We start from the raw sequence: 11,134 nt of genomic DNA, 5'->3' as shown, positions 1-11,134 counted from the left end.
CTCGTACACTGATATCTTCCCACATATCTCTCGATTAAGGTTGAGAGTTCATATCCAGGTTAGAATCGTATGCTTATGTTGTTGTTTCTTTTTTATTAAAACTAATGCCTTTTGTTCAGTTTCCTATTCTTTATTGATCGAATGTGATTTATTGATTAGTATTGGTATATTTGAATATGTAATCTTACCGGCTCTTGTGTTCTTTAGGAGCAGAGAAAGGTAGAGATGGCCAAGCAACAATTGGAGGTGCTTAATGCACTTGACAGTGCAAAAACACAATGGTATCATTTCACTGCAATCATCATTGCTGGAATGGGGTTCTTCACTGACGCTTATGATCTCTTCTGCATATCTCTCGTGACAAAATTGCTCGGCCGCATATACTACCGTGTTGAAGGTTCAGCCAAACCTGGATCGCTGCCTCCGAATGTGTCTGCTGCTGTCAATGGTGTTGCGTTTTGTGGAACCTTGTCAGGGCAAATCTTTTTTGGCTGGCTCGGTGATAAAATGGGGCGAAAGAAGGTGTATGGCATGACTCTGATGATCATGATCATATGTTCTATTGCTTCAGGTCTCTCTTTCGGGCACGATCCCAAGACTGTGATGTCTACTCTTTGCTTCTTCCGGTTCTGGCTTGGTTTCGGTATCGGTGGTGACTACCCTCTTTCAGCCACCATCATGTCTGAATATGCGAACAAGAAGACTCGTGGTGCATTCATTTCCGCGGTCTTTGCCATGCAGGGTATCGGCATTTTAGCAGGAGGCATATTTGCAATGATTATGGCAGCGTTATTTGAGTCCATGTTCAAGGCTCCAGCTTATGAGGTTGATCCAATTGCTTCAACTGTCCCCCAAGCAGACTACCTCTGGAGAATTGTTATGATAGTTGGTGCATTTCCAGCAGCGCTAACCTACTACTGGCGAATGAAGATGCCTGAAACTGCTCGCTACACAGCTCTTGTTGCCAACAATGTTTCCCAGGCAGCAGCTGATATGTCAAAAGTTATGCAGGTTGACATTGAATCAGAACCGGCCAGGGCTCAGCAGGCACCCACCAAAGCATATGGTTTGTTCTCTAGGGAATTCATGAGCCGCCATGGACTGCATTTGCTTGGAACCACAAGCACATGGTTCTTACTTGACATTGCATTTTACAGTCAAAATCTATTCCAGAAGGACATTTTCAGTGCCATTGGATGGATTCCGCATGCGTCAACTATGAATGCCATTGAAGAGGTTTATAAGATTGCAAAGGCTCAAACTCTTATTGCTCTATGCAGTACTGTGCCTGGTTACTGGTTCACTGTGTTCTTCATCGACAGAATGGGAAGATTTAAAATTCAACTGATGGGATTCTTCTTCATGACGGTGTTCATGTTTGCATTGGCATTTCCATATGATTACTGGACCGAAAAGGATCATGTGGTCGGGTTTGTGATATTGTATGCACTGACTTTCTTCTTTGCCAATTTCGGACCTAATGCTACAACATTTGTGGTACCGGCTGAGATTTTCCCAGCTCGACTGAGGTCTACTTGCCATGGCATATCCGCAGCAACAGGAAAGTTGGGGGCAATGGTAGGTGCCTTTGGGTTTTTGTTTTTGGCTCAACCTCAGGACAAGAGCAAAGCAGAAGCAGGGTTCCCTGCCGGTATAGGAGTCAAGAATTCACTCATTGTTTTGGGTGTGGTCAACTTCTTGGGTATGCTATTCACATTCTTTGTTCCTGAATCGAATGGGAAGTCTTTGGAGGAAATGTCAGGTGAGGCTGAAGAAAGCAATGAGGGAAGTGGAATGCGTATGAGCAGCTAAGAGAGTTTCTGGTTTTCTAAAATGTAGTAGGAGTTTGGGGATTGTAGTTATTCTTTTTCTTTTGATCTTTTGTTTTGTGATTTGGTTTTCAGAGTAGTCCTAGGATTCTTTGCTTAATGAGATAATGATTTGTGATCAATCTATTACAGCAAAGTACCAGTTTATTTTTTGTAATCTTCTTCTCCTCTAAGAGAACATCTCAAGAACTCAAAATCATTTGCATCTCCAATTTACTGCTTCTGAATCAAATGTGTTACAGATATCAAAAGAATTATACAAGAACGGGATAAAATATATGGTTTGCATTTCAGCTCCCCAAATATTAGCAATCAAACTTATATTGGAACACATTTCAGGGTTTACAACATTACCGAGTGTAGTGACAGATCCAATTGCATCTAGGAAGTAAGCTTACTGTTAGGAAACTGTATTGCGCAACAAACAGAAAACATCAGACATACTTCATGGCAAATGTACTTGTTTATTCAGTGAAATAGTAGTTTTGTGCCAGTAATGGATTCTGCACATGATGATTCAAGGAGAACAAGCAAGGGAGATACATATGTTTGGTTTACTGACACTGTTCAGTGAGCACGCTCTTTGATCACCTCAAGATCCATCTCTGTCGGGTCAGTAGCCTGAATCTCGTAGTGGATACCATCCAGCTCCCGCCTAAACTGATCTTTTGATGTGGCATAGAGCATCTTGGCACGGATCCGAGATGTTGAAGGGGACCTGATAATTGCCATAAAATAGTCACCACCAATACAGAACATAACAAGTACTTGAATTTTTAGATGTAAGGGTAATGCAGTTTAGCATGATAGACAAAAATTAAGAAAGTTGCTTGTTACTTTGTAGGTCCAATAACAACTTGTTTTGTAAGACAAGTTTCACTGAACAACAATCTAAGATATCAAGACCAAACCTTGCACCAAACCATTCTGCATCATTCCTTTTGTACAAGAACTTCTAAACATGAATACTGAATATGTTATCCATGTACAAATCCAAATTATGCATGACTAACTTGCCTTACTAAACGAAACGGGCTTCTAGCAAAAAATAAGCTATCTTGAATCATGACAAGAATCACAGGGCATTTATAACAAGGCAATATCAGTGGTGAGAGGCAAAATACACTAACCAAGCAATGAAGAAGATCTTGCTCTTTTGACAGTTATCAGAAGTAACAAAATCAAAATCATATACAGCAAATCGGCAATCATTCTCCGGCAAAGCGGCCACAAAATCATCATAACTCTCAGCCGGACCACCAATCTTCTCAACCACAACCTCCCTTTTCTTCTCATCCACTTTAAATATCACATAGCGGTGAACCTTCTTCCTCTGCAGCTCCATAAACGTGTTCTTGCTGTGCTCCGCAGCCGCCATGGCACACGAAGCATTCGGCTGCAAACAAAAACCCAATTCCATCATATAAACACAGTACCAATCAAACCTCCACAGCTACTTGGATCAAGCAAAATAAAAAAATAATAAAAATAAACCCAAAAACCAGCAGATCATAAAGCTTCAACCTTTAACCTCAGCTCAAAGAAACAAAAACCATAAAGCCAACCCAAAAAAGTGTCTAGAGAAACATGGGTTGTTGAGTTGCAACACAAACTCATAAAACCAAAGAGAGAGAGAGAGAGAGAGAGAGAGAGAGAGAGAGACATACCCGACTGAGACCTCTGAAAGACATTGCCATTGTGCCTCGAGAACTCAATTCAACTCTACTCAACTCAACAGAACTGGTGCAATTTGAGAACCCAAGTTCAAACTGGTCGAGATGAGTTTTGAGACGGAATCTAAGATGGGCACTAAGATATGGGCAAGAATGATATATATTCTTCTTGGCTTCTTTCTTTTTTCTGACCTCACATAAAGAGATTCGGATTTCGTAAAAAGGAGAGGAGAAGAATAGAGGAGAACACAGATTTTGGTTTTTGGTTTACAGCTCCGACGGTGCGTACTACTCACGCTTATTTTATATTCAAACCCCTGACATTGACTCTGGACCGACCTTCCGAGTGACGTCAGCGTCCGCGTTCTCCCTTCGCCACATTCCTCCCGCAACGACACGTCGTTTTTATCTTTAACACAAACACTAGATAGGAAATTTGAAAATTGAGTGCCCTAGATAGGGTTTTGGTATTGGCCGAATTTGGGGTTTTTTTCTGGGTTCTGAGTAATTGGGGGGTTTCGGGGAAGCTGACGAGAGATTCGTGTGTGAAAATGGATTCGGAAGGTACCTAATTTACTGGAGTATAAAAAGAAGAAGAAAAAATGGGATCTTGAATTTTTTTGTGGATTAAAGGTTTGAACTTTGTGGTTTTGTTATGAATTCTGGCAGCGCAAAACGCGTCGTTGAATCCATCGCAAGTGCTGGCTTCACTCCTCAGTAAGAGAACCAAGCTTCAAGACGAACTCAGAGGAATTGAGAAGCAGGTTGATTTGTTTTTTTGTCTTCAATTAGGCATTGCATTTTGGCTTCTGGGTTTCATTAGTTCTTTTACAGTTTACTTATCATTTATAGCTCAATGGAACAACTTTTTTTAATCTGTCATAACATGCTTTTATCTGGGTTTCCGATATATTAGAATTGAAATACAGTAGGAGCTGAGAACATGCTTGTATCTCCTCTTACTAGAACAATAAGAACATACTTTCATTTGAGCTGCATTACTAGTCTAATCTCTTCTCCTGGAATTGATTCATTCACTGCAGGTTTATGATCTTGAGACTACGTATCTGCAGGATCCGAGTCAATGTGGCAATGTGTTAAAAGGGTTTGAAGGGTTTTTGTCTTCATCAAAGAGCACTGCCTTGTAAGCATTAACTTTTTCTTTCAGTTCTTATATTAGGTTGCTTCATTAGCCTCTCTGTGCAATTGTGCTTGAGTTTGTGTCCTAGTAACTGTTTACTACTAAGGGTGGCCTAGTGTACTAGGCCAGTTAAATTATGTTTATCTGTTCTGATTTAACATTATAGACTTCTCGAATTTCCTGTCATCTCTTGCTTAAAGTGAATTCGTATAGTTTTTTCATGACAGAAGAAGGTCATTTCATTCACTGTACGCTTTTGCGCCTATAACCGTCATTATTAGGTATTAGCTCACTTACTGATTCCTATTAGACTAAACAACCCCAAGCCACGGCAAAGGATCTATGGTTACTGCCAGCGGATCCATGTAGTGGGATTCTGCGCTGTAGCACAAACCACAACACTCCTAATCTGATATATAGTATGTTTATGATATGTTTGTAACAAAAACGACTTTGGTTCATTTGGTATAGCAACTGAATTTGATCCACCAATCTAAGGTTTGAAAAATCTTTGCAAGAAACTTACTTCCTTTAATACTCTCATCCTATTTTCTTCTTCCACTCTTTTAATTCTTTGGTACATGAACGGGGTTTACCAAGAGTCAGACGCTGGACCCAAGGTGTAATAACTTGGCTGCATAGCCAACTGGCATACCATACAGTACTTCTTTCATTCCTCTGTGTTTACTTTACTTCCCCCCCCCCCCCAATTTTCTTCTCCTTCCTACACTCAATGGGGCCTCTTCAAATGTGAGTTACTGTAATCCATATGTGAAATTAGACTGAGAGACATAATCGACTGAGCCGTCTTAAAATGATTACCAATCCACCACAGATAAACAAATCTTAATCTCGCAAAATGAAACGATATTGATGCTAATTAAAAATCCAGAGCAAGAAGCTTGGTTTGAGTAGGTGGTTTTTTGACGGAATAGCAAAGTATGGTGGGTTGAGATATTGGTATGGGAATGAGAATGGTGATGGAGTAGCAAGATTGAATCCGTTTTGGGGAACTTACTATTATTGTTGTTATTTCTTAAGTAATGGATGAAATTCCTTTCAGTTTGTGAATTTTTTTTCTAGATGCGGTAATAGTAGCTTGGAATAAGTTAGCTTTGGATTGTACCTACGCAGGAGTACTTTATGTCAGAGATATATTTCGACTTGAAAATAGGTTGTTACCTATCTCCCTAAAGTTGTCTGAACTGAAGGCTCGAACACAATAAATATCCTACATATTCTGTTTTGTTCTGCTAATTTTTTAGCATACAAGAACTGGCATCTGAGTTACTGTGATCCATTTATAATTCAATGGATTTTACATATATTACATTTGTGCTGCTGAATATCTCAGTTCAAATAAATGGTATGGATATGTATTGATACTAAAGCATATTTCAATACGTTGGTTGCAGCTTGAAGCGATCTAGGAAATTTCAACCTGAAGACAGGCTCTTCTCACTATCTTCTGTGACATCCCCCGCAGTAAGTCTACTCAACATTAATGTCTTGATATGGTGGCTTTTCATGTATTCTTCATATTTGAATGTGTTTCCTAAATTATGTGTTCATTTATGAAAGCAAAACGTTTAGAACACTTTGCTAAAGATAGCTACAAGAAACTTGCACTTGTATTTTACAGACTAGCAGCCAGATCGATACTGTAAACAGTTTTTTCTCTCATTCGTAACATGTTCATGTTTATAATTAATACTATATTATCTTTTTCCTCGTGTCAGGCGGAAGAGCTTGCAGCTGGACGAGATGGTAAGCCCATACTAACAAATATAAGACAAAGTGTCAATATTTATTTCTTCTCTCTTCATGTTTACTGTAGATGGGAGATCAGACTTTGGCCCTGGCCGTTCTAAAGGGGGTATATACGCTAACGGACAGTAAGCACTTTAGTTTCTGTGTTCTAAATGTTATGCTGAAAGGTTACGCCCCTTGTACAAAAATAGCATATTTTGAAGTTTTACTAGAGGTGGCAGTGTTTGGAGTTCTAAATACACAAATGGCTTTGCAGAGGAAAACCCAAGAAAGGAAGACCTGCGCCAAGAGATGCAAAGAGAGTCAGGCAGAGTGAACAAGACTATGACTATGAAGATGATCCAGATATGATGTGACTGAGGAACTGCCTGGTTACCTGCCAGTTAGCCAGTCTTAAAACAGAGATATATAGCTTTTGTTTTGAAGTTTTGTTGTGGCAGAACTTCTCAGTGAAGCATACCCTTCACTTATGTAATTCAACCCTCTATCAGGCTGTAAATTAGTTCTCCTTGATTAGAATTAGTTGTTTCAGTTATGTTCAAGAATAGTTCTTTAAGCTCTGTAAGCATATTGGACCATTGTCCTTGCAAAGCTATGAAATGATTAAAATCAGTTTTTGGAATTGTCATTTGCCAACTCTAAGTCTATTCTACTACTTTCTATACTAAACTAAGAACAGAGAAAACTAAAAACCGAAACGACGTCGTGCTGAATAAGACCTATATAAAAACTCAAAATCTCAAAATAGTCAAATCGGTACGACATCGTTTTGTACAAACATTCCATATTTCTCAACTGCGCAGTTCACGGTCACCGATTCTGCCGCCGAATTACTTATCCTCTTCTTTGATTTGTTTTCCTTTCCAGTTCTCAATGAACTTGCTCGTATGTTTCTTTGTCTTTACATCAATGTTTCACATAAACACAAGCAGATTTGCTCTCCCTCATTTCCTACGTTGTTTGCTCACTTGTGATTTATCTTCATAGGAGAAGATAAAGATGCCCAAGAAGGAACCAGATAAAGCTCCGCCGCCAGAGGTGCCGGTGTACTGGATTGAAACCTCTGAAGCAGTCTCTTACCGCTGTGAATTTGAACCTCATGGTCACCTCTCTGTAAGTCTTACCCCACTAGTTACTGATTCTGTTGTCGATTCATTTCTGGGTCCTGAATCTAATTGGTGTAGCTTAAATTCTGGGTTTGATTTAAGTTTGACGTCTTATGAGTATTTGGGGATGTTGTAGTTTGAGGCTAGAGTGACTCACTGTTAGAGTGCTGCTTTTATTAAGTAATGGAGATGAAAGACGTGTTCTTTTTGGTGTTTATTCTGTTTGAAACTCAAAGAATGGCCTTAAGGTATAATGTGAAATGAATAATTGAAAATGAGGAAGCTTCTGGTTCATCCAGGTATTAGATTCCTGGTAAAATGCTACAGTATGTTGTAGAAAGGTTCGTTACCTGTGGGGGATTATAGGGAGCTGATTACTTGGACTAGCTTTATATGTTAAGTTGAGTTTTGTTGTTACTTTGTTTGAATTACTCAAAGTGCGTTTGGTTTTCTGTAGGTGAAAATTCTTGATGACTCGAGGCCAGTAGTCCGTAGGGTTGCAGATTCCTTTGTCAATAAGTTTTTCCCCTCAGGATATCCATATAGGTAATTCATGATTTATTCTTACTGAAAAGCATATAAAATGGTTGTATCGGTTATATATCCTTTTGAGTTTCCCCTGTGCAGTGTCAATGAGGGATATCTCAGGTACACACAATTTCGGGCACTGCAACATTTCACCAGTGCAGCGCTATCAGTGCTTTCAACGCAGGTTTATTTCTGACACCTGCAAAGCATAAATATAAGTATAAATATTTAATATTCTGAAACCTCTGTTAGTACACATATATACACTATTCAAAATCATAAAACTACTATTATGCTTATACTCTTCGTCTCTCTCCATCTCTATTCTCCTCTCTTGCTCAGTATATGCAATCTTTATGACTACTGTAAGCCGAATTTGTCTGCATTCTTACTCCTTTGCAGTCACTCCTGTTTGCTGCAGGCTTACGACCTACTCCTGCACAAGCAACTGTTGTTAGTTGGGTAAGTTGTGTTTGGAGAATATCATATCATTTGCAACCAAAGCATGACTCTTAGTACTATTTATTCTAAATTTGCAGGTCCTGAAGGATGGGATGCAGCACATGGGTAAGCTCATATGTAGTAATTTGGGTGCAAGAATGGATTCCGAGCCTAAACGCTGGAGAATTTTGGGTTTGTATTTTCCTCCATCTTTTGTTTACAGTTTAACTGTATGTGTGTAAATACTGGTATATTTTCTTGATAAGAGCTTCAGTGAATATTGTGTTGGGAAGCGATATTTAATGCTCTGGAAGATGCTTTTAAACGAATCAATTCTCTATTTCGCAGCTGATGTACTCTACGATTTGGGCACTGGCTTAGAAGTTCTTTCTCCTTTATGTCCACAACTTTTTCTTCAAGTTGCAGGCCTAGGAAATTTTGCAAAGGTATCAGTCCATCATATGCATGAAGAAAGCTTATAGGCATTAGATTCATGTATTCCTACTAAGGCATTACATGAATTTTTACTCTAAAATTTTATTTTCTCATTTTTTCTGCTTGTTGACATTATATTTCCTTCTTTTTTATGTTTATTTATGTGAAGTAGACAAACTTGTATGGATTTTTTTTTCCTAGGTTGTGTTTCCTTTGCCATAAAAAAATCAAGTCCCTTCTAAAATTCTAAAATATCATTGTATAGATTAATCAGTGTGAAAACTTACTTTGAACTTAACAGGGGATGGCAGTTGTTGCAGCAAGAGCAACAAGATTACCTATTTATTCCTCCTTTGCTAAAGAAGGCAATCTTAGTGACCTGTTTGCTAAAGGGGAGGCAATCTCAACTGTGTTCAATGTTCTTGGAATTGGATTAGGGATCCAGTTAGCATCTACTGTATGTTCATCGATTCAAGGAAAGGTATATAATATTATTCTGCAGTCAAATTTCTGTTGCAATCTTATCTGTAACTTGAATGGTTCAAGGTTGATATAAATAAAATAGAATTCATTTCATTGGGTACTCATGAGTTTCTACCGTGAGTGCTAAAAAAAAATTCTAATAATCTGTAACTTGTCGCAGATGGTTGTTGGACCTCTACTATCAGTTGTACATGTATACTGTGTCATTGAAGAGATGCGGGCAACTCCTGTGAACACACTGAATCCTCAGAGGACTGCAATGCTTGTGGCCGATTTCATCAAGGTTTGTTTATAATCTCTTTATCTGGGACTGTAAGTGTTTATATCTGTATAATCTTTTCTTGAACCTGCTTTTAACTCCATTCTAGACAGGAAAAGTATCAAGCCCAGCTGACCTGAGGTATAAAGAAGATCTTCTCTTTCCTGGGCGACTCATAGAAGATGCTGGAAATGTAAAAGTGGGGAAGTCTTTCCGCAAGGTTTTTAAGCCCTCAAAACTTGATGAATTAAAACAAATTTTCCCAGACGAGAAGTTCCTTCTAAATCCTGGAAAGAAATCAGTTGATATGGTATTGGAACACAGTGCTACTGGTGAAGATGCCTTAAGGGGGTGGCTTGTTGCTGGATATGCAGCTGACATGGAGAAGTCTTTTCATGCTCCAACTTCAACTGCACTTGAAGAGGCTTATGAGAAGATGAATGATGTATTTGGTCCATTTGTTTCTGAACTTCAGGCTAAGGGGTGGCACACTGATCGTTTTCTCGACGGAACAGGAAGTCGTTTTTCTTGGTAGTAATGTAATGCCGATGATTCTTTAAGACATTCACTCTTTCTTTCAGGTAGGGTTGGAAAACAGGAACATGAAGCAATTTTTTAAGAGAAGCAGAAATCTTCGTTAACTTTTTATAACATGTACTCGATCACCCTTTGTTTCGGTTCTAAAAGATGTACTACAGTGTTAGCAGGATCAGCATCCACTTTGCCAATAGTCACAAATTTCAAACATTGAGAACTCGAATCTTAGAAATTGTCATGGTCCCAGAGAAAAAGGTTATTGTTATAAATTAACTGTGAGTTGAAGGCTGCAAATGGATGCTCTTAAGCTTATATTAGTTATATATAATACTACCGCAGAAGATAGCAGATCTTTTACAGGGCCCTGCAGATGCTCGATCACTTTGATTGAACTAAACTACTAAAGCTAAAGCTCTTCATCGTAATGTTTCAATAGCCTTTTATATTAGACGCCGGCCGATTTGAAAAAATAAACCAAAAGATATGTCGCGCAAAATCAATGACAACTTTAAAGAAGAATGATAAGGCAGCCTTTGAAAAGAAAACCAAGCCACGTTTATATATGCATATATAAATGTAAGGTAGCCAGAAACGGAAAAGAGTTTTGGTCTACCAAAAGAATACTGTAATGTAGAAGAGTCTCTGCATTTTTTTTTCCACATTATTGTAGGTTGAATCAGTCCTCTATGGAAAGAAAGGAGATACATAGGAGACGAGATCTGACTCATCTCACTAACGCATTTTTTAAGTGGCACTGAAAAATACAGAACATCACTAACATAATTTTCAAATTAACAGTATTTTTTTTTTAAATAATTGTAATGTTACATTCAAGCAAAAAACAATTTGGACTGTTACATAATGTTCAATGTTTGAACTTCTTATTCGAAATGAAAAAAAAAAAAAAAAAATATATATATATATATATATAT

The 11,134-nt window shown here is 38.4% G+C and overlaps 4 protein-coding genes across 4 annotated transcripts; 3 read left to right on the top strand and 1 right to left on the bottom strand.

The window, feature by feature from the left end:
• Positions 1-222: 222 nt before the first annotated feature.
• On the top strand, positions 223-1,812 carry LOC126784114 (inorganic phosphate transporter 1-4-like). The gene has a single exon (XM_050509603.1). It carries the CDS (start codon positions 226-228, stop codon positions 1,810-1,812), a length of 1,587 nt encoding a protein of 528 aa, XP_050365560.1. The 5' UTR covers positions 223-225.
• Positions 1,813-2,036: 224 nt separating this feature from the next.
• Positions 2,037-3,762, bottom strand: LOC126783132 (actin-depolymerizing factor). Its single transcript, XM_050508537.1, has 3 exons — positions 3,497-3,762; positions 2,960-3,225; positions 2,037-2,547 (listed from the first exon to the last, which is right to left on the bottom strand). Exons 1-3 carry the CDS (start codon positions 3,524-3,526, stop codon positions 2,397-2,399), a joined length of 447 nt encoding a protein of 148 aa, XP_050364494.1. The 5' UTR covers positions 3,527-3,762; the 3' UTR covers positions 2,037-2,396.
• Positions 3,763-3,932: 170 nt separating this feature from the next.
• Positions 3,933-7,032, top strand: LOC126783130 (chromatin modification-related protein eaf6). Its single transcript, XM_050508535.1, has 7 exons — positions 3,933-4,066; positions 4,172-4,266; positions 4,546-4,646; positions 6,059-6,128; positions 6,383-6,410; positions 6,481-6,538; positions 6,670-7,032. Exons 1-7 carry the CDS (start codon positions 4,054-4,056, stop codon positions 6,767-6,769), a joined length of 465 nt encoding a protein of 154 aa, XP_050364492.1. The 5' UTR covers positions 3,933-4,053; the 3' UTR covers positions 6,770-7,032.
• A 177-nt stretch (positions 7,033-7,209) lies between these two features.
• Positions 7,210-10,351, top strand: LOC126783121 (protein root UVB sensitive 2, chloroplastic). Its single transcript, XM_050508524.1, has 10 exons — positions 7,210-7,298; positions 7,401-7,526; positions 7,977-8,065; positions 8,147-8,231; positions 8,450-8,509; positions 8,587-8,680; positions 8,837-8,934; positions 9,225-9,404; positions 9,567-9,689; positions 9,775-10,351. Exons 1-10 carry the CDS (start codon positions 7,287-7,289, stop codon positions 10,198-10,200), a joined length of 1,293 nt encoding a protein of 430 aa, XP_050364481.1. The 5' UTR covers positions 7,210-7,286; the 3' UTR covers positions 10,201-10,351.
• Positions 10,352-11,134: the final 783 nt, after the last annotated feature.

Source organism: Argentina anserina, chromosome 2 (genome assembly GCF_933775445.1).
Source record: "Argentina anserina chromosome 2, drPotAnse1.1, whole genome shotgun sequence".
Lineage (NCBI taxonomy): Eukaryota > Viridiplantae > Streptophyta > Magnoliopsida > Rosales > Rosaceae > Argentina > Argentina anserina.
This window is presented reverse-complemented; position numbering and strand designations above follow the sequence as displayed.

Excerpts from the sequence above, each read along its gene's own strand:
- LOC126784114 (XM_050509603.1), top strand. The coding sequence starts at position 226 with ATGGCCAAGCAACAATTGGAGGTGCTTAATGCACTTGACAGTGCAAAA.
- LOC126783132 (XM_050508537.1), bottom strand. The coding sequence starts at position 3,526 with ATGGCAATGTCTTTCAGAGGTCTCAGTCGG. Across the intron at positions 3,226-3,496 it reads CTTTCAGAGGTCTCAGTCGG|CCGAATGCTTCGTGTGCCAT; the intron begins GTATGTCTCTCT and ends TTTTGTTTGCAG. Across the intron at positions 2,548-2,959 it reads AAGATCTTCTTCATTGCTTG|GTCCCCTTCAACATCTCGGA; the intron begins GTTAGTGTATTT and ends GGCAATTATCAG.
- LOC126783130 (XM_050508535.1), top strand. Across the intron at positions 6,129-6,382 it reads CTTCTGTGACATCCCCCGCA|GCGGAAGAGCTTGCAGCTGG; the intron begins GTAAGTCTACTC and ends TCCTCGTGTCAG. Across the intron at positions 6,411-6,480 it reads GCTTGCAGCTGGACGAGATG|ATGGGAGATCAGACTTTGGC; the intron begins GTAAGCCCATAC and ends TGTTTACTGTAG.
- LOC126783121 (XM_050508524.1), top strand. Across the intron at positions 7,527-7,976 it reads AACCTCATGGTCACCTCTCT|GTGAAAATTCTTGATGACTC; the intron begins GTAAGTCTTACC and ends GGTTTTCTGTAG. Across the intron at positions 8,935-9,224 it reads GCCTAGGAAATTTTGCAAAG|GGGATGGCAGTTGTTGCAGC; the intron begins GTATCAGTCCAT and ends TGAACTTAACAG.